The 25707-nt window shown below is 37.4% G+C and overlaps 1 protein-coding gene across 2 annotated transcripts in view; it reads right to left on the bottom strand.

Annotated features, from left to right (window-relative positions):
• The window catches only part of LOC149243957 (uncharacterized), a 222316-nt gene that overhangs the window by 26479 nt on the left and 170130 nt on the right, over positions 1 to 25707 (bottom strand). Inside the window, exons 1-4 of one of the 2 annotated variants that reach the window (XM_089374682.1) lie at positions 15485 to 16034; positions 4352 to 4565; positions 3992 to 4101; positions 3544 to 3679 (exon numbers count right to left, since the gene is read on the bottom strand). In XM_089374682.1, the coding sequence (XP_089230808.1) occupies positions 3544 to 3679; positions 3992 to 4101; positions 4352 to 4565; positions 15485 to 15543 (519 nt within the window). In that variant the 5' untranslated portion in view covers positions 15544 to 16034. Of the gene's footprint in view, positions 1 to 3543; positions 3680 to 3991; positions 4102 to 4351; positions 4566 to 15484; positions 16035 to 25707 lie in introns of those variants that run through there. The other variant, XM_089374681.1, reaches the window with a different exon arrangement.

Here is a 25707-nt window from a genome sequence, read left to right as displayed (position 1 = left end):
AGACTTAATCTCAGTCGTTGAAGTCTCAACAAGAAAAGTATAACAAGGAGGCTTGGGGTTCATTTGTGATACATAAAGAGTTGGTCAGTCAGTTCGATTTTCCTAGGGCAGGGTTTGCTAAGGAATTCAAACAAGTGATCAAGTAGTGAGGATCAGAGGCAGTACTAGAAGGAAGTGATTTCCAGTTCCAGTGAATATACTTCAGAGAAGACAGTAAAGGATCAAAGAGCCAGTGAAATGCCAAGGAGGGACAGCACAGCAATTGGAGTAGGTTGACGTAGAGGTTGATGAGGAATTGTTGGGGGATTGCAGAGATCAGTGCCAGGAATCACTGTGGGTAATTGGCAGAAGAAATCTCGATTTCTCAGCAGCAGAACCAGCAGCAACTAGGGTGACGCAGTTGGAGGGAGTCTCCACGCAGAAGCCACGCAGTGATTGTGTAGGCGCATGCAGAGGCTGCGCAGTGGGTCATCCACAACCTGGGGCCAATGTAAAATCTCCAGATTCAATGTGAGAAAATTCTCACTATTTATCTATTAGTTATCTTATCTTAGTGGATTGCCATTTTCTCTAGGGCATCCAGATTGTATTCAGAAATTTACTTCCAATAATAGAAACCCTCAAATCTGTTGCATCAGTTTTCCCGCATTGGGTTTTTTCGGGGACGATTGTCCAAAAACAAGTGTGTCAATATGATTGTTCATATGCTGGTGTTTTTCTTGCCTATTTAATTTTCAGTTCTTAATTTGTGAAGTCTGCAGCTGAATTTATTTTGATATTTACTGAAGCGTTGGTAAATAACTTATTATTGTAAATAAGTAGGAAAAATAAATCAATCATTGCAACGAAATTTTCACATTTCACCCCTAATTAGATTAATACCCATTAATATTTTAATTTTCTTAATTTTAGACTTAGAAACCCTATTAAAAATATTAATTATTTTAATAAAATCACTTCTGGGTGGAATTTCCCAAAATGCTTTCTGGGTTTGGAATACCTGTGCCCAAACCTCCTTGCAAAATTTGAGGCTTAGAGCACTTCCGACACTACCCCAAATCAACAATTTTCAGTTGTTAAAGATTAGATTTAATCATGGGTATTTCTGCTCATAAAATCAGATTGAATGTGTTTAGTTTAAAATGCATTATGAAGTTTTTATTGGAGATAGGAATCAGAGTATTGGCTAAGTGTTTGACAAAAGTCCTACAAGAGAAAACTAGATTGTAGGTGAAATTTCAACACTTTTTCCAGTGATGGACAAGCCTTCTAGGGGGAATCTCCATCCGAAATCATGGGCTATTGGTGCTATACTTTCTACTTTGGTTGGCGCATCTCAAATGGGCAGGTCCTCCTAGTGAACAAGTTCAACGATAAAAGAGGGGGATAGTTTCACCCCCCAACTCCTCACTATTTAATCGCAAAAGACAAGGATTGACAAAAGAAAAGTTGTGATCATGACTTTACAATATAGTAAAGAAAGAAGGCAACGTTAAAACTCCCTCTTCAACCCCATCTATTTTTAAAAATTTTAAAATAGGTTTTTCTCCCTTTATTTTATTTTATTTTACTAACTTGCTCAAATTTTCATATATTTTAGCTAATACAACCCTTGAAGTAGGGGTTTAAATTCATATTTTAGCCAACGGAAAGATATATCTGTTACCTTGAGGTTTATTTACTACATTTTACATGGGTATATCTAGTTTCTGTGTGCAAATCTGTAGGGATACCTTTCTGTAACAAAATTTCATATTTTCAGTGTCACCAAGAAGGTATTCAACAAGACTACATCTTTCAAAAATTTATTTGCAAATTTGCAGCCCTGTTAAATAGGATAGCAACCATAATTGTTCAACAACTCTAACCAGGTATCAAATCATAGAATAGATTAATTTTCTGGTTATTATATTTCAAGTACATTAATTTTGATTATTTACTTGCTAAATTTAATCAAGTTTTGGTGTACTTGTAGGATAGTTTAGTTAAATTCATATTGCAGTTTTTTACATTAAGCCAATAGAACAACAATATAAAACTGCTCCCTTCAGCCAATTAGACCCCATTATAAGGCACTAGTCTTGTTGTGGGTTGGTTGTAGTATCTCAAGGGAAGCCTCCCATGGCCCTGTGGTAGGAGTTGAGGCTTAAAGAGTGGGAACTTATGCCGAGGTGACAGCGGGCCCTTGTCCTCTGCGTGCCAACCATAATGGATTGTACAATCTTCAGCAATTCACTGAACGGAGTGGTAACAGGACCAAGCATAAAAGAGTGGTAAAACTCTAGAAACAGAATATTAGTAACCAATGGCCTCTGCAATGGAGATTACAATGTAGTCAAATAAAATTTTATGCATAAAGATTGATGGACAAACATTTTCATTTAGTACAAACTTCAAAGCAGCCAAAACACAACGAGAAGCAAGCAAAAAGTTATTGGATAGGGTCCAAGGAGTCGGCAACTAAAGAAATGATCACATTTGAGGAAAGACAAGTCCATATGTAATATAGGTCACCTTAATATACACAAAAGGTAAAATATATAGGAACAAAAACAGAATGCTGAATCACATGATGATGAAGGCTATTAGTGAAGAAATGGGATGCTTTAGGTCTCATTTCAAAAGCTTAATATGCTATTGTCAACATGATCAAGGTATATGTGCCCAATACATGGATGTTTCACACCAGACTAACCTAGATCTGACCATAAGAAATTCAGTCAATTTACTAGCCAAATATTTGTTGGACCAAACATGCTAGCATTGGCATTATGTAACCATTTTAGTGGTTGTGTCATATAATGTTAGTGTTATCATATGTGACCAATAAGGAACACTAGTTAGTGACAAGTGCCACGTTGTTAAACTGCCATAACTTCCTAAAGTTGCCATAAATATGTAATATGAGATGGCATATGTGAGAATGTGGTGTGCCTGTGACTTTATTGCCCAATTCACAAACAATTCATTAACATGGGATAAACACCAAGTTTTCCCTCTAACAGCACACTGGAAAGAATTTCAATGCCAGAAGCACAATCAGCAAGTTTAAGTATGCAAAATGAGTGCCAAAATCAGGTTTAATAAGGAAATAATCGCGCCACAGCAGAGTTTTTCCAATAAATTGTAAATAACTTGCCAGGTTTGCAAGTTTGCTGAAAAAGCCATGCATGAGGTGAGTTATTTAAAAAATTACAATGTTTTCACTTTGATTTGTTGTTTTAGGTTGTACTCACCGAAAAATTGAAAACTCACTGGTTTTTTGGTGATTTTTACAGAATTATATAGTTTACAGTGAAATAGCTAAGATTATTGTAATTTTCTGTTAAATTATAATATACAGTCAAAAATGAGGTTTGCAATGCCCCTCATAGTAAATTCCCCCCTTGTTTAAATGTCAAAATAGTACAATAATTATTAAATCTATTATTAAAAAAACCAGTGGAAATAGATCCAATGCAACCACAACTCAATCTTGCTCTGAAAGCTCTAACAGTATCTGAAAGGGTTAAGGTTGGAAGGAATATCAATCTTCAAACTTACATTCCAATCTGATGGGTAGCATCTTAATATTCTCACAACCCCTCCTGATCCTGAGACTATATTTGATGCTTCACCAATACGCTGCTCTAGCAGCACATAAACAGGTTCAAAAGTGGAAAGGAATTCCTCCGCTTGTCTGTCAAGACAGAATGTATACTTAGATTGTTTCTTCTTGCTTTCTGACTTCTTGAGAAACACTTTAATGTTTAGAATCTTGAAAGAATGTATAGAAGAAGAGCTCAAAGGATATCTCTATAGATCCAATCTAGTGATCATATTGTTCGTGCTGATTTGATATAAAAACTCATTCAGAATAGTGATCAGTAATAAAGATTAAAACATATAATCTTTTAGTGTAATCCTCTAAAGACTACACTCCTAATTCCTGTCTAGTATATATAAATTAAAATAAAAAAACAGTTCAGAGTTTGCAAAAATAACCAATGACCTCTTCCAAGGACCAATGCCAAAGTCAGAAACAATTTGACCAGTTGACCTCCATTGTGGGTTGACTAGAAGCAAAGGCCTGCTCTCGTCATCTTTTGCAAGTAGTCTAATCTGAAAAGAAAATATTAATCATGAATTCAGTAGGTTGTTACAAGGTCACCTAAAAGTAAAATATCAGTTTATCATCTTCCATCTAATCTCTAGCTAGGGAGAATTCTCTATTTTTCATTTGCATAGGGATGGCATAGAAAACTGAAATATAGGAATGGCAAATTAATACTACCCCAAGGCAAAAGGAACAACCTTATATAGCTTGGCACTATTGAAATTCAGGAAGCTGGTTTGTAGAGAACAAAATAACCTGTTTCAGAGTATCTGAAATAGGAAACACAACAGCAGCCACTGATTTATTTGAAGGATACATCACAGCCATGGGGTCCATCTCATTGTCAATTTCTCCAAAGGGTTTTGACAGTATCTTAGCATTCTCCCCTGCCACTTGTAAACCTTGAAAAATGGATGCCACAACCTTGGAGCAAGCATTAAATTCCTCTCTTATGCCACAAGGATAGTCCCTGTAACAGACCATGTGTGTATCAATCAATATCTGATTAGACACATAAACCAAATACTATACAATGATCATGTGGATAGGCAACCAGATAAATCACATGTCAGAATACTAAACATAGTTGGAAAAGGAAAGGGAAGAAAAAATGCATGAAAATAACCAACTTGTGTAGTACACTGTAATTATTAATATAAATACGGGTGGTCAGTTTTTCTTTCCACAATAAAGCACAAACAAAGCTTGGAACATTTAGAATTTAAGAAATATAAATGTGGTGAAATTAGGCCTGTCAATCTGTACATGTGATGAAATCAACAACAGGAAATGAAAATGCATAGAGACTTGAAAGAGGTGGAAAAACAAATTCATGGTGAAGCTAGCTTTCAAATGAAAGAGAAGACAAAACTGAGAATTCATACGTCGTTTTCAGCTTCCTCCCAAACTTGCACTCAAAGATATTCGAGTCCCTGAATGAAATGCAACCCTTGAGACAATTGGAAGGTTGTCCATTATCACTACAACAACTTCCTCTCACTTTAGGCCTGCTCTCCTCCAACACAAAGGGAAAATCATAGAAAAGAATGTTTCAAGATTTCTTTAGAATAAAAGGGATGGCAGATTGCCAAGACCAGTGCCTATCCAATGGGCAATAGAGTCAGAATCAACAACCAACGGAATTTGAACATGAATGGAAGAAGGCATAGTTAGATTGTTATAAACATGCTCCAACCAGCCACATGAGTTTACTTCAATATGCAAAAGATTAAAAGAGGGCCCTTCCAAAGATGTTTCTTACAACAAGCACAAAATCATTCAAGTAATAATGTGCAACAATGAACAATTAAACGACAACTACATATGAAAGCATAAATGAAATAGACAAAAGCAGGATGCCCTCTTTATAGAATGAACAGCCAACAATAGATAATTATTCAAGCATGTGTTCGAAAAAGGATCAATGGGATCTAAATGTGACACACCTAAATTTCTTCATTAGCTAAAACAACCCTCCACCCAAATTTTATTTAATGATAAAAGCAGAGTTGAAAATATCGGTATCGGCAAAATATCAGCGAGGGTCCTGAAAACATCTTATCGGCAATATCAGCGAGGGTCCTGAAAACATCTTATAGGCAATATTGGCAAAAACGCAAAATATCAGAAACTATCGGCAAACATAAAAAAATGCATAATATATTCAGATTTTCAGATTTTTAGACATATAAAACAATAACAACATGAAATAGGCACATTGGCACATAAATATGAAAAAAGCATTGTTATAAATGATGTAGTGGATGCAAAATAAAAATGATACATCAAAGGCAATACCAAATCCTATTGATCTTTGATAATTGTCCAATCAAGGACTTAAATGTGGAGAACCAATACAAAATAACATCACATATATAAAAGTATCTTATCATCATGAGTTATATGTAGCAAAACAAATAAAACTAGCAACTAGTTATCTGAGATCAGTGCCCTCTCCCCCTTTTACAGGAAAACATGACGGGTTATTTGCTAGGCCTACCCCTAGAAGTAGAAGGCCTTGACCCTGCACCTAATGTCAAATAATGATTGTTGGGAATGGAGTTGTTCTCTCCTATATCTAGAGCAGATGGTGTTGACGTTGGCGCTTCCACAGTCTCCTCCTCCTCCTGCTCCTGCCCTGAGTCCTCTTGCTACCCCTATTCTAATGGTTCCTCTAACCATGTAGGTGACACCTCCAAGATGGGCACCTTAGACTCCACCCTCCACTGAGACAATACATCAATATTGTCTAAGGAAATGGCATCTGGATCCATTGCTTTTTCTATTTGCCTCACTCGAAGTCGGAGATTTTAGGTCCCTATAATACTAGTGTATCCCCCTTATTGTTATTGTTAGAGTAGCCCCCTATTGTTATTGTTGTGCTCATGTATCCCCCATATTGTTATTGTTGTGCCCCACAGAAGCCCACTATTGTTATTGTTGTGCCCATACATTATTATTTTATGTAGGCTCTGATTATATTGTGACCCCTTAGACTCCTATATTTACCAAGGAGGTCTTATCATTTGAATCATCCAAGAATTGTTCATTTATGTGATGTAAAGGAGGTTTCCCCCTCAAAGAGGATATTTCTCAAGTCGTTGATCTATATTTTCTTCTATTTGGTGAGCTGGTTGCATAACATTTGGTATTAGAGCTTTAGATTCTAGGGTTTCGCTACTGCAAACAGGTCATCTTGGCATTTTCGCTATAATTTTTTTCTAGGAAAGTTCAGACGCTAAAATTGCAACCACGTGAAGGTGAAATCTTGATGCACTTCCTGTAAAAGTTCAGATCTTGGTTTGCTATATTTTATGAGATATGGTCTGAATAAGTTAGGGTTTCTGCATGCTCCAGAATTCAGTCTCAAACAAGAGACCTTGGGAAATTCGTCGTTACCTCTTCTACGAGCATCGGATTTAAATTTCGTAAAAAGTAACTAAAAGTGCATGGGCTGTAGTTTTTCGTGTATAATTTTCAGGGCCAAAGGTTGAAACAGTGACACGTGGAATCCCTTACAAATTCACTCTACTGAACTAGTCCATAATCAAGTCATTGTGGGAGATTGGGAATAACATTATTTTGAAGAATCCAATTTTGGTCTGACTTATGGCAATGGAAAGATGACTCAAAGGGCTACTACAGGACAGAATTTCAGACCTTGGAGATATGAAATTACAGAGATACAACAGTTTCAATAAGGAGCTCATAAAAAGCAAGAAAAAGGTGGGTATTTGGACAAAATTTCAAACCTTGGAAATCTGAAATTACAGAAATACAACAGTTTCAATAAGGAGCTCCTAAAAAGCAAGAAAAAGGTGGGTATTTTTTTTTTAATTGCATAACTTTTGTTTGAAAAATCAGTTTGATATGATTCAAAAGGCATAGTGAAGCATAGATATCATTGTTTAATTCCAAAATGCCTCAAAACAAAAAAAAATGGACACATCTAGTAAGCAACCTGAAAGCTCTAATATGACGCATGTAGAAGAGGAAGAAATGTAACATGATATATCAAAATTACAAGACCAATTGCAACAAATTTTGCTCTCGCAAAGAGTAAACAAAAATGAATTGGAAGATAAGATGGATGGTTTAAAAGCAAATATGGGATTTTTTAAAGTAGACATGGATGCGATGAATGTCAAATTGGAAGGGTTGACAAAGTTGCTGCAAGAAAGGCTTCCTAGTGGTGACAAGGTAATCCATGAAAATCATGATGAGGACAAAAGGAATATGAATTATGATTTTAGAGACTCCAATGTTGGGTTTAAGACCCACCACATTCCAAAGATTGACATGAGGAAGTTTGATGGCAAGGATCTGGTAACATGGATACTACAGATGGAGCAATTCTTTGATCTACATGATGTGTTGCACACATAAAAGGTACGCATTGCATCTTTATATTTAGAACAAAATCAGTTTGTGTGGTATCGATGGCTTTGTTCTCGTAAATCAATTGTCACTCAGACAATTTTTGCAAAAGAATTGGTATCGCATTACGAAGATACAAAGAGCAATACCTTCTTTAGCCAATTGATTAATCTCAAACAAAAGGGTTCAATGGTGGAGCACATTGAGGACTTCCAAGATTAAATATCAAGGTAAATGATATTTCAGAGGAGCATAGAATTGATGTCTTCATAGGGACTTTAATGGATAACATCCAACATGAGGTTCATCTTTAGGAACTGATTCATTAGAGAAAATATTCAAGGTGGCAAGAAAAGTTGAAAGCAAAATTATGGCAACAAGGAAATCTACCACTCGCAACTAAAAAAGATGGAAATGTTGTTGCTCCTAGCCTCCCACAATCTACAAGGTTGACACCACAACAACTAGAAGAAAAAAGATCAAAAGGACTTTGTTACAGTTGCGATAGAAAATATACTAAAGGTCATAAGTGTGCTGAGAAGAAATTATTTTACATATATTGTGAAGAGGAGGAAGAAAAGGAACAAGAAACATCAAAAGAAGAGGATATACACCAAGAACCACCCTAGAGAAAGAAGAAATGAATCTGACCATATCTTGTAATGCATTGGCAGGAATTACCACTCCTCAAACTCTCAAGATAGAATGAAATATCAAGAAGAAAAAAGGTAATAGTGTTGATTGATTTGGGTAGCACCCATAATTTTATTCATTGTAAGATAGCCAAGGAATTGAATTGCTTCCTATATCCAGCACCAGAGTGTCAAGTGATGGTGTAATACCCGCAAATTGGAAAACAGAAAACATGTAAATATTCATAAACTGGAAAACAGTAAGCTTAAAAACTTAATTTTTGCACTTACCTGAACTGCTAGCTGATCCTGTGAAGCTGTCGATACTGTTGCTGTTTTGTTCTGCTGCTGTTTGCTCCAATTACTGCTCCAATTACCCAGGGAGACCAATTCCACCCAACCTGATTGAGCAGAGGCTGGCTGCTCAATCCAGCAAGCTTCTCACAGAAGCCCACTGTCCCCCGTGCCCAGAACCTCAGTCGGATTAAAGCTCATCCAATAGTAAATCTCTGTCACTGCTAAATTCTGCTCCACCTCCTCTGGTTTTACTGCTCCATTTTTTTCTGATCTCGGTTCACAAATTCGGTTTTAACCCCGGGCCTGGCGGTGGCCGCTCTCCAGCATGCAACCACCGCCTTCCCCTGTCCCGACATGCCTTCCACGCTCTGAGTCTCTCTCCCTGCTGTCAAAGCACTCTGAAGTTTATCCTGGAATTAAACGTCCCCGTACATGAGGGTCTTTATTGTTATATTATTAACTTTTATAAAGGTCACTTATACCTCACAACGTTTAACTTATAATTTATATTTTATAAAGTTACTTTATATATTGTAAGGTTTAATATATATATATTTTATAAAGTTTATAATTATATTTTATAAAATTAATATATATATATATATTGTAAAGTTTAATATTTATATATATTTTATAAAGTTTAGAATTATATTTTATAAAGTTTACAAAAATTATATTTATAAAACTTTAAATAACTTTATTATTTAAAATTCATCACATTTGTTTTTATTATAAAGTTTGAAACTTTATATAGTGGATTAGTTTAGATGGGCCGTTACATACACTCCCTCTTCTGTAAACTTCGTCCCGAAGTTAGAGTTTTAGGTTTAAGGTTTTAATGGATATGACTTTTTCTATCCAGGTCCCCAAGCTATCCTCAAATCATCCTATCCTTCCTAATCTCTTCCGCTCCCATCCTATCCGTCCTCTACTGGAGTATGCCATGGCGCCAGTTTTACTGACCCGACCATTCATAAACTCTAAGGTGACAGCGTCGGTTATACCGACCTGATCCCTAGTAGGCATCCGGCAGTCATCATCACACGTCTAGGGGAGCGTGACTCGCACAGTCCTCCCATGACTCCAGGGTTCGGAGGATAAACGGTGGGTAACACCTCCACCCCTCCCAATAGAACTCAGGGTTAACACCCTATCATAGAATCACTTGGAGCTTTAATTTTTCTGAGGTTCTGTCATCACGTGGTCATCCCGGTAACTGTCTATTACCTGCAATCAAACGCTTATCCATGCATTCGTAAAACGTGCATCAGCATATTCAAGTAGCTCACTTATTATCCCTTTATGAGTTAATCTATGATACTATAGTACAACATATTTTTTTCATATTCCATGCATGTCTTTGGACGTTTATCTAGAATGTATTCACTTCCTGATTTCTATCCCATTGATCATATTGACATAAATAAATAAATCAGATCTATAATATCTTAATTTCTATCAGAGGAAAACTTATTCAACTGTCTTAACTTTACTTCAACAATTTATGATTTAGTAAAATAAACCACATATATTGTTTTGGTATCCATGTACCAGCAGGAATTAAACATATATTACTTTGGTATCCATGTACCAGCAGGAATTAAACATATATTATGCCACAAAATTTCATGTTTATCCATAATCATTCAAAATGCTTTTGAGTCTCTGATTGTAGTGAAGTAAATATATACTAAACATAGTGTAAGGTTCTTCAAAATGGACATAAATTAAGGTATCTCTAGCATATGTCCTCTGTATCTTCCCAAGTCGTTGATCCAGGGCTATACTTGTCCCATTGGACCTTAACTTGGTCCACCAGGCGGTTCCTCAGCTGTCGAACTCTACGTTCCAGTATACGTAACGGTTCGACCGTTACGATTCCCTTGATCCATACCTGAAGATCCCGCTATAGTAGGTTGATGCGCTGCTTGGTCGTTGCTGATTACTGCATGAATTCTATGATTATCTTGATTTCTTGGTATTGGTCCCTCTCCAGTCCAACGCGACATATTCGACGAAGCTTCAGGGCAATCCCGTTGAAAATGCGGTCCCCCACATCCCCAACAATTTAGCAGCATTGATCCTCTTGACTCAGGACGTGAATTTCTAGAGAACAAGCTTCGTCCTCTCATGCTGATTTCTCTCGAATTTCTACCTCTGCTGGTAGTCCCTTGAGATAGCCATGACCTAGCGTTCGATGGTTCCGAGGCTATAGTGTTTACTGCCATGGGAGCTCTTGTTACAATATTTCTAGAGGTAGACCCGTTATCGTAAGGTGGCCTTGAGCTACCTCCGTTGATAAAGTTTCGAGGAGTCTTTCCAGGAAATCCTGATTGTAAAGGTTCTGCTAGCCCTATCTCATTTCTGATTCCAAGGTGCTCTTCTGCATAACGACCACACTCAACCGCCTCGGCTACTGATGACGGTTTCCACATGCTTACCAGGGCTCTAATGCGAGGATTTAACCCAAATATGAAGCGTTCAGCTTGACGTTCATCAGAATCTAAGTAGTGAATGTATTTTACCAGCTCCATAAACCTTATTTCGTACTCTTCCACCGTTTTATTTCCCTGAATTAATGTATGAAAGGCTCTCGCTTGCTGTTGTTGAAAGTATGGAGGTAAATACTTTGCGCGGAACCTTCCCTCAAATAGCTCCCAAGGGACATTATCCGATGTAAGGTGCAGCTGCTTCTCCAGATTTCCCCACCAAATTAAGGCACTCTCCTTTAATTGAAACACGGCAATTTTTGTTTTTGCCGAAGGCAAATATTCTCTTAACCTAAAGCATCGGTTCATTCCTTCCAACCATGCTTCAGCGTGTTCACCTGCTCGACCTCCTGAAAATTCTGGGAGTCTAATTTTCTGAAGCTCTCTAGAGATGTCTTCTCTTGATCTTCTGGGCTCCAAATTATTTGGTTCCGCTGAACTGGTGGCTACATGCTGAATTTCCTCTTTGGTTTTAGCCTTAGCTGATTCCTTTAATGTCTCCAATAAGGCTTCCAAAGAGTTCATTATCACAGTCAACTCTGGCGCTGGAGCGTTTGATGTTGACGGTGGTCTTGGTGGTGATGAAGGTGATGGGGATGATGATGGCGACGGTGGCGGCATTAATGGTGATGATGCTGCCGGGTCACGTCGTCGTCGCTCATACTTCCTTACCATTGCAATGGTTCCTGAACACACATAATAAAATTCCGTCAAATTTTGAGGTGGATAACCGAATTTTAACACACAATTTTCTTTTGCAACATCACATTCCTAAACGGGTATAGTTTTGCTATTTATACCCGCTAGGCGGATCTTACTGGTACCGAGGTCAAGGAGGGTGGTCTCGCGACCTCCTTGTCCTAATGCAGGGTATTCTATCCTAATATGAATAATGCAGAAGTAAGGTTATTAGCTCCAAAGGTAAGACATCTAAGGTTTATTTACCTAATAACATCTACAAAATGAAAATGTTAGATGTCTCGTTTACAATGCACATCGGTAACACACATGTCATACCTCAATCTGACTATTACTTTTAAGGGGGTCATATATATCTATATCCCGAATATATTACTTGGATATGGGTTAAATCCATAAAATAAGGGTTGTTTTGTTTCCATTTTAGATTAACCTTTAGATTTTTACCATAGACATGTCCTGGTTTATGATTTCGATACTTTAATGGTTGATGCAAAACGCTTTTTGACTGTAATAGGATTTATAGAGGATTCATACACATTTATAATTCTAAAGTAACGAAATCCTTTTATTCACATTCAACACTGATGTACTTAACAGTCCCAGGAGACTCACTTTATTTCTTCTTTACAAATCTGGAATCACAGAAGTTCACCCTATTCCAGATCTGCCCTCAGAACTAGAAGTCTAGATACACTGTTTTCATACCTAAATCCTAGACTAGAGTTTGAAGCTATAAAACTGCAAGTTGAACCTTCTGACAGCATACTTTAAGACTCAAGAGCAGATTTATATGTGTGAAAAAAATCTGTCTGTCAAACAGATAACAGAACCAGAACCTTGAGATCGTACCTTCATCCCTGATCATTTTTAGCCCATAACACAAGTCATACTTATCATCCCATTTGAATAGGTTGATACATATATATACTGAGCTAAATGTCATTCAACCTAAGACCCATTTCATAGTACCATCTAGATGCATGCAAGTTGTAACTACGAATATTTTATGACCATGCTATTGACATACTATAAGATGAATTATATTTGTCATCAAGAAAATGTAACCCAATTTATTCAAGTGTCACGCACCAAAGGGTTATTCCATTAGTGTTTGTACCCTTAAGGGATTAGAGCATATATATAATTGTATCAGTTTATTTCTTCTTGCTAAATCCAATTTTATCCAGTCTTAGTACCGTCAAATTTAATTGAATGAAACATGAATAGGACTACTGGCAGGATCAACCAGGTAATCCGCAGTTTCAGAGTATGAACTAATATTTTATAAAGTTCTCTCAACTCAGTCACATTCTGGGGGTTGGCCAGTGGAGAAATAAGGAGAAAAAATTCAAGAAATAAGGAATGAAATGAAACAAGCTCTGGGTGATTGAGAAAATTACCAGGCTTTAGGCTCCTTGGCACAATTTGATAGGAAGCAAACTAGCCGCTTTTCATTCTAAATATATTGTCCTTTATACATAGAAAATAGTGAGAGAATCAATTGTAGAAAAACTTAAGTTACTAATAAATTCATTCAGGTTCATCTTCTGTTATAAGTATTTGACAGATGCTTGAGTGTAACCCCTCTGTAGCCTCCAACGATCCTTATTAGTAAGATCATTGAGATGTGCCATGGCTTTCAAAACCCATTGGACCATTTAGTATTATGCGGTTCACTGTACTGTTCCATTATGTTCTAACTTCTGGTCTATGCCATGGTTCCCCACGGATTTAACATCCTTAAAAGGCCTATGTAAAATAAAATCAGTATTTACATTAAAATCTAAAGCATCATTATTACATTATGTAATAATAATAATTGTTTACTTTCAATATTAAGAAAGAAGAAGAAAACACAAATTGCAAATATGAGTCTGGATTTGGCATACAGAAGCTCTATTAAAAGCACATAATGCCAATGACTTCCCTGGAACCATTTCATGCATGCAATTTAAGATAACTTTTGAATGAACCTCTACACTTTCTCTGTTTCCCATTATTCTGTTTAAGCATAAGGCAATTATGAAGGATAAATTCAGCCAAATTTTATTAGTTTTCCACATTTTTGTCAAGGTACATATTGACGTTCTTTAAGATAATTTGTTACTGTTGTAAGCTATCTTGCTTAACCTATCTTTAGTATGTTCAAATGTAACAGCCAGTGCAACATGGCCATTAAAAGAATACGAAAGCACTTCAGAAAATTTATCATGCTTATGGTTGTTATTAAATATATTGTTATAACCGGATAAGAGCCCATGCAAAATGACCTTCCATTGAACTAAACGTATAGCCAGTTATAAAGCAGCTAATAACCAGCTTTAGCAAATATCTGAAGTTATATTGACATGAAATACCTGAGTCTCTTTTACCAGTTTGTTTACTTAGTTGAAGGTCCTAGCAAGTACAAAAGTGGTCCTAGATCAAGAACAACAGTGATAGCATAGGCTAAACACTAGAAGTTGAGAATTTATAACTTTATAGAAATAATATATTTTTATTAATGTTCACAAATAACCAAATTATAGATCAATGGGACTACAGATTAAAATCACTAGACAGTGGGAGTGTCTAAAACACTCATAGAGCTAAAATGTTATTGACATACAAGAGATATAAATGACAATAAAGAAAGAAGAAAACAACAGCTAGGAAAACCTTAAAACGACTGAGGCCCTAGCTCAATATCAGTGTCATAAGTAGGCATAAAAAACACAAGGAAAAGGTTCCCCAGAAACATCCAATGAAGATAATTAAAGATACGACAACAGAAGATGCGGCCACAGAGAATCAAGAGGAAGCCCCTTTTTCCAGCTTCATCAAACATAGCAAACGCCATAGCACATTAATCATATAATGCATTCAACACGATGAACCGTTGACAGCAGGGAGTAATCAAAGAAAATAGAGAAGCGTTAATCTCGAAACGTGAGATCCCACAAGAATCCACATGAACCCACTTAAACTTAATATTCCAAAAATTCCCCGCAGCCAAAATTAACCGGAATAGTTGCCCGGAAAAAGCGAAAAAAGTCTAACGTTTAGACTACATCATAAAAATCTGGCAGTAGCGAAGCCCAACTTGTTTCCACCATAAAATGGGTTTTAAAAAAAATGAATTTATTTTTAAGAAAATAGGCTTTAAAGTAGCCAAACCGTGGTACACAGCTCAGAAGGTTTCTATGGCCATACCCAATACTTACAAAAAAAGAAGTATACTAAACAATGTTCATTGTGCGTAATCCAAGCTGGAAACTGCTATGCCCACTCGTAAAAACTGTAAACACATATAGACATATATTTCCATGGATAGCGAGGTTCCCATACCCAGGGGATGGATACACAATGTATATACAACCAACATTCATAAAAAATGAAATGCATATACATACCTTGTCCCGCCAAGAAAACGTACAGTTTGCCTTTGTCTGACGAACTCCACGAAGCACATCTCTGGCAACAACAATCAGACCATCTTCCCGCTTTTCTAACTCTAACACTCGGATTCTCCATTACAGAACTCACGGCTTGCATTGAATTCCGCCCAGACTTTCCTTTGCCCAAATATTTAGTAAGATTCTTCACCCAGCAGACCAAGTCCCTTACAGTATTCTTCCTATAATACAGAGTTTCAGATACATTTTCTGAGTTTACGGAGTTGATGAATGGGTGTGAGCAATAGCATGGACTCCAATGTTTCTCCAGTAGATAATCGGTCAATCTGTACACAGTACAAAGTATAAAATCTAACACGTCTAACAATTTAAAAACAACTAAACTGAGTACTGCTACGAGAGCTTCCATGAACTTCACTCGAATTCTTGCGGAAACTGTATCGCCCATGCTATACTCTGGGAATGCGACTTTCACAACTATTCTTAGCTGCTATTGTAATCTTTGAACAAGCTTTGTTGCCATATTTTTTTTTTATATCGAAAAAGGCCATCAAGCTCGTGATTGAGGATAACGCCGTAACACAATTGGGCTTAGAATTTACTCACCTGTGAATTCAACGAGTGTGGTTTACTCACCTGTGAATTTACTCACCTGTGAATTTTCAGTTATTGCATCGTGAATATATGCAGATGCCAGCCGACTCCACAACGCAAATGCTCGATTTGGGGAATCGACGTTGAACGTATTTGCCCCCCCTTAAATAAGCCTATCAAAATTTCAAATTTATGTGCCAATTAATGTAATCCCAATGAATTTCATTTACCCCAGTCCGCCGAACACGCATGGATGAAGGATTGCATATATTACGGCAGAACAATCTCGCGGTTCCTAAGGGAAATTCGTCGATCTTACTGCCTGGACTGCCGGAATGAATAATTGCTCTCCAGAAATATCACGCGATTAAACTAGGAATATTGTATCCACAGAACTTTTATAACAAAGTACTGCCACAAATTTCTTTCAGATTCATTAATTGGGCCGATGCGTATGCCAAAAGAGGAGGAATTGAGATAGTAGGGCCTGTGAGGTCGCAGGGTTTGAACGACCCTCTGATACCATATGTAATACCCGCAAATTGGAAAACAGAAAACATGTAAATATTCATAAACTGGAAAACAGTAAGCTTAAAAACTTAATTTTTGCACTTACCTGAACTGCTAGCTGATCCTGTGAAGCTGTCGATACTGTTGTTGTTTTGTTCTGCTGCTGTTTGCTCCAATTACTGCTCCAATTACCCAGGGAGACCAATTCCACCCAACCTGATTGAGCAGAGGTTGGCTGCTCAATCCAGCAAGCTTCTCACAGAAGCCCACTGTCCCCCGTGCCCAGAACCTCAGTCGGATTAAAGCTCATCCAATAGTAAATCTCTGTCACTGCTAAATTCTGCTCCACCTCCTCTGGTTTTACTGCTCCATTTTTTTTCTGATCTCGGTTCACAAATTCGGTTTTAACCCCGGGCCTGGCGGTGGCCGCTCTCCAGCATGCAACCACCGCCTTCCCCTGTCCCGACACGCCTTCCACGCTCTGAGTCTCTCTCCCTGCTGTCAAAGCACTCTGAAGTTTATCCTGGAATTAAACGTCCCCGTACATGAGGGTCTTTATTGTTATATTATTAACTTTTATAAAGGTCACTTATACCTCACAACGTTTAACTTATAATTTATATTTTATAAAGTTACTTTATATATTGTAAGGTTTAATATATATATATATTTTATAAAGTTTATAATTATATTTTATAAAATTAATATATATATATATATATATTGTAAAGTTTAATATTTATATATATTTTATAAAGTTTAGAATTATATTTTATAAAGTTTACAAAAATTATATTTATAAAACTTTAAATAACTTTATTATTTAAAATTCATCACATTTGTTTTTATTATAAAGTTTGAAACTTTATATAGTGGATAAGTTTAGATGGGCCGTTACAGATGGTTGCAAATGAAGGAACTATAAATTGCTCTGGAAAGTGCCATAATATCAAACTAACCATAGGGGAATATGTGTTGAATATTCCAATGCTTTCTATTCTAATGGGTGGTGTTGATATTGTACTAGGAGTCCAATGGTTACAATCTTTGGGGAAGATAGCTTTTAATTTTCAAGAACTTTTCTTGATTTTTTTTTGGGAAGGAAAGGAAGTTGAATTAAGGTGTATCACAAGAAAATCGAAAAAGATAATCAACTCTAATGGCATGAAAAAGTTTTTGAAGAAAGAACAACGGGGCGTAATTTCATAATTATGTTCACTAGAGGTTCAAACATTAAAATCATCTATTTCTCTAGATTTCCAAAAAGTATTGGACAATCATTCCAAGGTATTTGAGACTCCCAAAGGCCTCCCACCTATTCGTGATCATGATCATGCCATTCATTTTATTCCAGGGAGTGTTCCTCCAAACATCAGGCCTTACAGATATCCCTATGCCCAAAAGAGTGACATTGAATGTATGGTTGCAAAAATGCTAGAGGCCTGTATAATTCAGCCTAGTCAAAGTTTTTTCTTTGCTCAAGTAGTATTGGTGCACAAGAAGGATGGATCATGGCATATGTGTCTGAATTATAGGGAGCTCAACAAGCTCACAATTAAAGATAAATTTCTTGTTCTTGTCATTGATGAATTATTGGATGAATTACATGGAGCAATTTACTTCACCAAGTTGGATCTTTATTCAGGATATCATCAAATTAGAAGGAAGACTGAAGACATTCCAAAAATAGCATTCAGAACTCACGAGGGTCATTATGATTTTTTGATCATGCCTTTCGGCCTTACTAATGCACCTTCCACGTTTCAAGGTTTGATGAATTCCATTTTCAAATCCTTCCTTAGAAAATTTGTGTTAGTATTTATTGATGATATATTAATCTACAAGTCTTGGAAAGATCATGTTCAACATGTTGACAGGGTGTTAAAACTGTTTGAGGAGAAACAATTTTATGCAAAAACCTCCAAATGTTTCTTTGGAGTACAGGAGGTGGAATATGTTGAAATTTCTAAGTCTAACCCGTTAGAAATTCTTCCTACCCTATTTGGTTTATTTCACCTTCTTGTTTAATTACTTAACAAGTTATTTAACCATATAAATACTAAAAATAAACACAAGTACAATCTCAACCATCTACAAATCATCAACTGAAAGAATAGACAAACACACAAGGGACACTGTTATTTTTGGACAATTATCCCCGGAAAAACCCAACTTGGGAAAACCGGTGCAGTAGTTCTAAGGGTTTTATTATTAAGCAGCTTTCTTGAGTACAATTGGGTGCCAAACAGGCTCACCCGGCAGATAAATCAATTTGGCAATAATACCTCTCTTTGGAAGCAGATATTTGGCAAGTTTGCTCCACAAAAATCTCTCCAACGCCTCTTTGAGGCTCTGCGTCAGCCCTCCTGGCCTCGGCGTCAGCCTTCTAATGTTTTGTGCTGGCTCTATGGCCCTCTGCGTCACTCACGCAGGTCCTGGTAGCCTATATGCAATCCCTCTGGTCCTCTGCGTGGCTCCTGTTGACTCTGCGTAGCCTCCTCTGCGTCAGCGCTAACCCTTCGACACTATCTCTGCCTCTCTGCTATGCACTCACTGCCCCTCACTGCAACTCTGATCACTAGTTCGATTTCTCTCAGCAAACCCCGCTTTAGAAAATGGAACTAACTAATCAATCTTGGTGTATCTCCAACTGACCCTCAAGCCTCCTCTTATACTTTTTCTGTTGAGTCTTCAATGCCCGAGATTAAATCTCTAATCAACGGCTAAGATTAGATTTGGCTTGATACATGTCATTTAGAACCTTCTAACCCAGATTTATATTAATATCAGTGTTCCACAGGGACGCGTCCCCCAGGGTCGAGTGCGCACACCCCACACACCTGGGACGGGGGGACGTCTGGGGAAACGTTTCCCCACGTCCCCCTTTTGGGGAGACGTGGGGAGATGCAAGGGGGGACGTTTCCCCAGTGTGGGGGACGCGACTCCCCAAAGGGGGGATGTTTAGGTGTCCCCCCTCAAAATGGGTTATGCATCCCCCTTAAATTTGCTTGTAAACAATGATTATGACATGGAAAACATAGTATTTGACCATATTTCCCTACTAATGCTATGCAATTCATGGTAATGTTAAATTCTTAAAGTAAAAGTGGCATTCTCCTTTATCTTTCAATTTCATCCTTTTACTTAAATTTTCAACATTACCATGAAACGACTCAGGATGTTTGAAAGTGGTTTCGACCTCATTGGATTTCATATGGAGAAAGTAGAATTTTAGATCTTACTCAAAATCCAGCAGACTTAACAGTTTTTCAAGAATTTAGGATTCGATGGATTGCAATGTTTCCATTGCATTTTGTCATGTACAAGGGTATGGAATTAGTATTTAATCAAGAGCACCAAGCCCTTTGTGTATTTTAGAGTGACTTTTAGACTCATCACTCCACTATTTTTGAGTTTTAGCTATATCAATTTACTATTACAGACTTTAGATTTCCGTATCTATTAAGTCTATTTTTCTTGGTGCTAATTATATTCTAGGATGATGAATGATGAATTTAAATTTTAAATCAATTTAGAATCTAGAATGATGAATTTAATTTTTAAATCAATGTAGATTCTAGAATGGTGAATAATGAATAATGAATATGGATCAGAGTATTTCATTATTGAATCTCGTGGTCTATGGATGAATCATGTATGTATTAGTAAGGATGAAGAGTATGGATCAATGTATTTCATTATTTAATTCAAATATGTATGTATTATTGTATTTATGCTTTCATTATACAATGTGAATTTGATATATATATATATATATATATATATATATATATATATATATTAAAAGGGAAAAAAATTATATACCCCGACGTTCCCCCATCCCCCCTAAATTTCCCTAAAATTTGAGGGTACTCTCACACATCCCCTTTGTGCGTCTCCCCGCACCTGCGTCTCCTCGTCCTGGAGTCTTGGTGGAACATTGATTAATATCCATTAATATTTTAATTTTCCTAAGTTTAGACTTAAGAACCCATTAAAAATATTAATTATTTTAATATCTCTCTAATCGGGTGGAATTTCCCCAAACCATTTCTAGGTCTTGGAGATCTCATGTGCTTTAGCCTCTCCACCAATTTTCATGGCTAGAGCACATCCGATGCTACCCCAAATCAACAGAATATTTGAGTCATATTGTATCTCATGAGGGTGTTAAGGTAGACCCTAACAAAATTAAAGCCATCAAGGACTAGAAAATCCCCACAACCATAAAGCATCTTCGAGGATTTCTCAGGTTGACAGGATATTATTGCAAGTTTGTTGAGAATTATGGGAGAATAGCAACACCTCTAACAACATTACTGAAGAAAGATGCATTTTCTTGGACTCCAGAAGCAACTAAGGCCTTTGAACATCTTAAAGAGGCAATGTGCCAAGCATCGTTCTTAGCTACACCAAACTTCACAAAAACCTTTACTGTGGAATGTGATGCCTCAGGAAATGGAATTTGTGTTGTTTTAATGCAAGCAGGAAGACCCGTTGCTTTTGAAAGTCATCCAATCAAAGGAAAGTATTTACACAAACATATTTATGAGAAGGAAACGTTGGCAATACTACATGCACTAAAGCAATGGTGGCCTTACCTAATGGGAAAACACTTCAAAGTAAAAACAGATCATGATAGTCTTAAATACTTTTTGGAACAAAAATTATCTTCAGAAGAGCAGCAAAAATGGGTCACAAAGATGTTGGGTTATGACTTTAAAATCATCTACAAAAAAGGGAAACAAAATGTTGTTGCAGATGCTCTCTCAAGAAAAGATGAGGATGTGGAAGCATTGTTTTGAGCCATTTCTATTATCCAACCTGATTGGATAACAAAAGAAAGAGATGAATGGAAGAATGACTAAGAGGTGTGGACACTCATTCAAAAGTTGCAGCAAGATCCCAATACATCTGATACATTTCGCTGGAAAAATGATTCATTATGGTACAAAGATCAGTGTTGCGAAAATCGTGATTTTATCATGATAACATCAAAAAATCGCGATTTTTTCATTTTCCCAATAACATCGCGCGATTAATTCAATGATTTTTTCAAAAAATCGCGATTTCTTGGGAAAAAAATCTTGAATTTTATTTTTTTTTGGGCCGATTTTTTGCCAATTTTTACGATTTTTTCCCCTCGCTGATTTACTCCCAATAGCGATATTCGCAACATTGACAAAGATCGCTTATATCTTTGTAAGAATTCTCAACTCAAACAAAAGATCTAATTGGAATTGTACACCTCCCCTTAGGAGGGCACTTAAGATTTTTAAAAACTTACCACATGGTCAAGAAGGAATTTTTTTTGGGATGGCCTTAAATCTAATATTCAGAAGTTTGTGGCAGAATGTTTGGTTTGCCAACAAAATAAGTTGAGACAATTAAGACCTCGGGTCTGTTACAACCTTTATCCATTCCAAGTCAGCGTGGGGAGGAGGTCCCAATGGATTTTATCACAGGTTTACCCAAGTCCGAAGGAAAGAGTGTCATCATGGTAGTAGTTGATAGACTTACCAAGTATGTACACTTTTGTGCATTATCTCATCCTTTTAAAGCCAATACAGTTGCTATTGCATTTATGGAAACCATTCAGAAGCTACATGGAAACCCAAAGATTATTGTAAGTGATAGAGATCCCATTTTCAATGGAAAATTTTGGACGGAATTATTTTCCTGTCTTAGTACTCATTAGCTCATAGTTCATTTTATCATCCTCAATTTGACGAGCAAACTGAGATAGTGAACAAATGTTTGGAAGGATATTTTCGTTTCTTTGTATCTGATAAACAAACACAATGGATCAAGTGGTTACCTCTAGCTAAATGGTGTTGTAACACTTCCTTCCATACTGCAACAAAAACGACCCCATTTATGGCACTTTATGGATATCATCCACCATCCATCACATCATCTTTAAGAGAAAATTCTAAGGTTCAAGCAGTGGAAGATCACATCGAGCATCAACAACAAGTTCTCCAACTCTTAAATGATAACCTCACTTTGGCGCAGAATCAAATGAAACAACAGGCAAATCAACATCGCAGTGAAAGAAGTTTTGATGTAGGCGACTAGGTATTTTTACGGCTACAACAATACAAACAAATGTCCCTCAAGCAAGCTAAGAAGGATAATAAATTATCACCCAAGTACTATGGTCCTTACAAGGTGTTGCAAAAGATTGGTACTATGGCATACAAATTGGAGCTGCCTGCATCTTCCCAAGTAAACCCAATTTTCCATGTTTCATTCTTAAAGAAGGTTATTGGTGACAAGCTCCTAGTTCAAATAGTGTTGCCTATTACCCACCATTTTGTGGGTAATATCCCTAGGAGAAAAAATTTCTCCAATATGGTCCTTAGCCAGCAGCCCTTTGCACCCATCAACTAGCTCATTGTGCCATTTTCTCCACCACCTGAGCCAGCCATGTGGTCCCTCGTCCATCTGCCATAATCGCATGTTTGAAGGTGGGCCTCCCGAATCTAAATGCATGCCTTGTGATTTGAAATTGAGTATTGTAGTTTGCTTATCATGGACACTTCTGGGCATGGATTAATGGGGAGATTTGGCGGAAAGAATGGGCTAGATCTGTGCTTCTGTCCCCTAGACCCCTTCTAGGAATTAACCTTGGATTCTAGTCCCGTGGGATCTCTTTTACTGACAATTTGGTTTCAAGTGTTAAAAATAGCAACAATAAATCCTAATTTAATTTGTCCTTGAATTAGATTTGGAATTAAATCGAAATTCTATTCTCGTAGCTACTTGTAATAGTTAACTAAGTTAATTTGAATTAGTTGGCTTAGGAAAATCGAGTTGGAAGTCTATTTAAAGTCATGTAGAGTGATCCCTAAATTTTAGGGGCCCAGGTTGAGTTCTTTCGAGTTGTAATTAATTAACTCAACCTAACTGAGTTAAAGTTAGTTAAACTACCTCAAATAGTTGGAGGAACTAATAGGAGGTCTAGTAGGAGAACTAGTAGGATTTCTTGTTGCCAAGTGTTGGAAAATTGGCTAAGTGTTGGTTTGAGCTAGTTTGTGAAGCAGAGACATAGATTGTACTTGTGCGGAGATTGTTCGAGTTAAACAAGCATTGTTCTTCTCAGATCTTCTGGTTAATGCAATATAGATAGTCGTGATTTTGAGCAGTTGCTTTCCCCCAAAAAATATTGTGTTATGTGCGATTGATATTCTTCCTTTTCTGCTTATTGTTTTCATTGATCAATTTTGGTTTCCGCTGAAGAGTAGAGTAGATTCTTGTCTTGTGTTTTAGCATATCACATAAGTTGTTGAATCTACAAGTAAAAATCTACATGGTATTAGAGTTGAAGACAATATAGAAGAGGAGAATTCGAGTTTGTTGTGCAAGTGAAATCGAATTTGCAAGTTCATACTTCAGAGTCAGCAATATGTCATTCTACGGTTTGAGACTTGAGTATGCCTTAGAGGGCAACTCGAATTACATAGCTTGGAAGGACAGGATGGAGGCAGTGTTGGAAGACAACGGGCTCAAGGAATTCATAGATCATGATATTCCAAAGCCTCCAACATCTGATGCTAAAGATCTAGCGAAGTGTGTGGCAAAAGCGAGAAGGATTATCCTAGAAGGAGTTCGAGATCACATTGTCTCGAATCTCCATGGTAAGGAAACTCCATTTGCAATGTGGAAGGCATTGACGGACCTGTTTCAAAATAGTAGTGACCATAGGAAGTTGGCACTAAAGGACAAACTCAAAAAGATCAAGATGGAGAAGGGCGACTCAATTCTGAAGTACTTGACCAAGTTCACCCAATGTCGGGATGAGCTTGGAAGTGTTGGGATTACTATTGCTGAAGACGATCTGGTGAGCCTAGCACTTCTAGGACTTCCCAAGAGCTGGCACAATTACCAAGACTCAGTTAATGGGAGGGAGAAGCTACTAGAGTGGGAGCAGTTGTGGTCCAACTTGGTACAAGAAGAGATTCGGCGGAACACCAGAGATGGATCCTCATCAAAGCATGATGATGAGGAGAATTGTGCCTTAGCGAGTAAGGCAAAGAAAGGGAAGGGGAAGTCATCCCATTCCAGATCAGATTCTTGTCAGGGCGGCAAGAAGGACATGTCGAAAGTCAAATGCTTTCACTGTCACGAGTTGGGACACTTTGCCACAAAGTGTCTGCTCAAGAAGGTTGGTAAGAAGCCCTCAGGAGGAGCGGCAGGTGAAGCTCTTGCTTCACAGTTCGAACTGGACTTTACCCTCATTGCTTGTATGGTGTCATCGATGATGGGTAGTGTGTGGTACCTGGACAGTGGAGCTTCTTTCCACATGACCAGTAACAAAGAGCTCTTCAATAACTTGGAGGAGAAGATCTCTAGATGCATATCGAGATGGGTGGTGATGGGAAGTATAGCGCTACCACATTGGTATAGTTACCTTTCAGAGGGAGTCAGGTTCTCCCCTCACTTTGCGAGATGTTATGTATGTTCCTGGTTTGAAAAAGAACTTGGTATTTGTTGCCATGTTGGAGGATAGAGGCTATGATGTGATATTTAGTAAGGGAAAGGAATTCCTTCGTCACATGTCTTGTGAAGAGGATAGGGGTTCGAGTGAAGAACCTCTACAAGTTGGAGGTAGAAGATTGTGCTACCTTGAGCACTAAAGCAAAGAAGGTGCAGAGCTGAGACATCGATGAGTTGTGGCACAGGAGATTGGGTCACTTGCACCATGGCGCTTTGAAGATCATGCAGCAAATTTCTACTGGTCTTCCCAAGGGTACACTAGAGCAGGTAGACACATGCAAAGGGTGTACATTGGGAAAGTACACCAAAGCTTCCTTTCATGACAAATACAGTCGAGCACAGGCGATCCTCGATTGAGTTCACTCAGATGTGTGTGGACCGTTCTCGACAGCATCCACGGCCAAGCACAGGTATTATGTGATATTTGTTGATGATTTTTCTCGTAAGTGTTGGATCTTCTTCATGCAGAAGAAAGATCATACTTTTGCTAAGTTTTGTGAATTTAAAGCACTTGTCGAGAAAGATATTGGCAAGAAAGTTAAAGCTCTCAGGAGTGATAATGGTGGAGAGTATGTGTCGAATGAGTTCAAAAACTTATATGCATCAAAAGACATTCA

This window comes from Pinus tabuliformis, chromosome 8 (assembly GCF_031772625.1).
Source record: "Pinus tabuliformis cultivar Carrire ecotype Pingquan chromosome 8, CPIR1, whole genome shotgun sequence".
In the NCBI taxonomy this organism is placed as follows: domain Eukaryota; kingdom Viridiplantae; phylum Streptophyta; class Pinopsida; order Pinales; family Pinaceae; genus Pinus; species Pinus tabuliformis.
The sequence above is the reverse complement of the archived record's forward strand: the minus strand, read 5'-3'. Positions and strand labels throughout refer to the sequence as shown.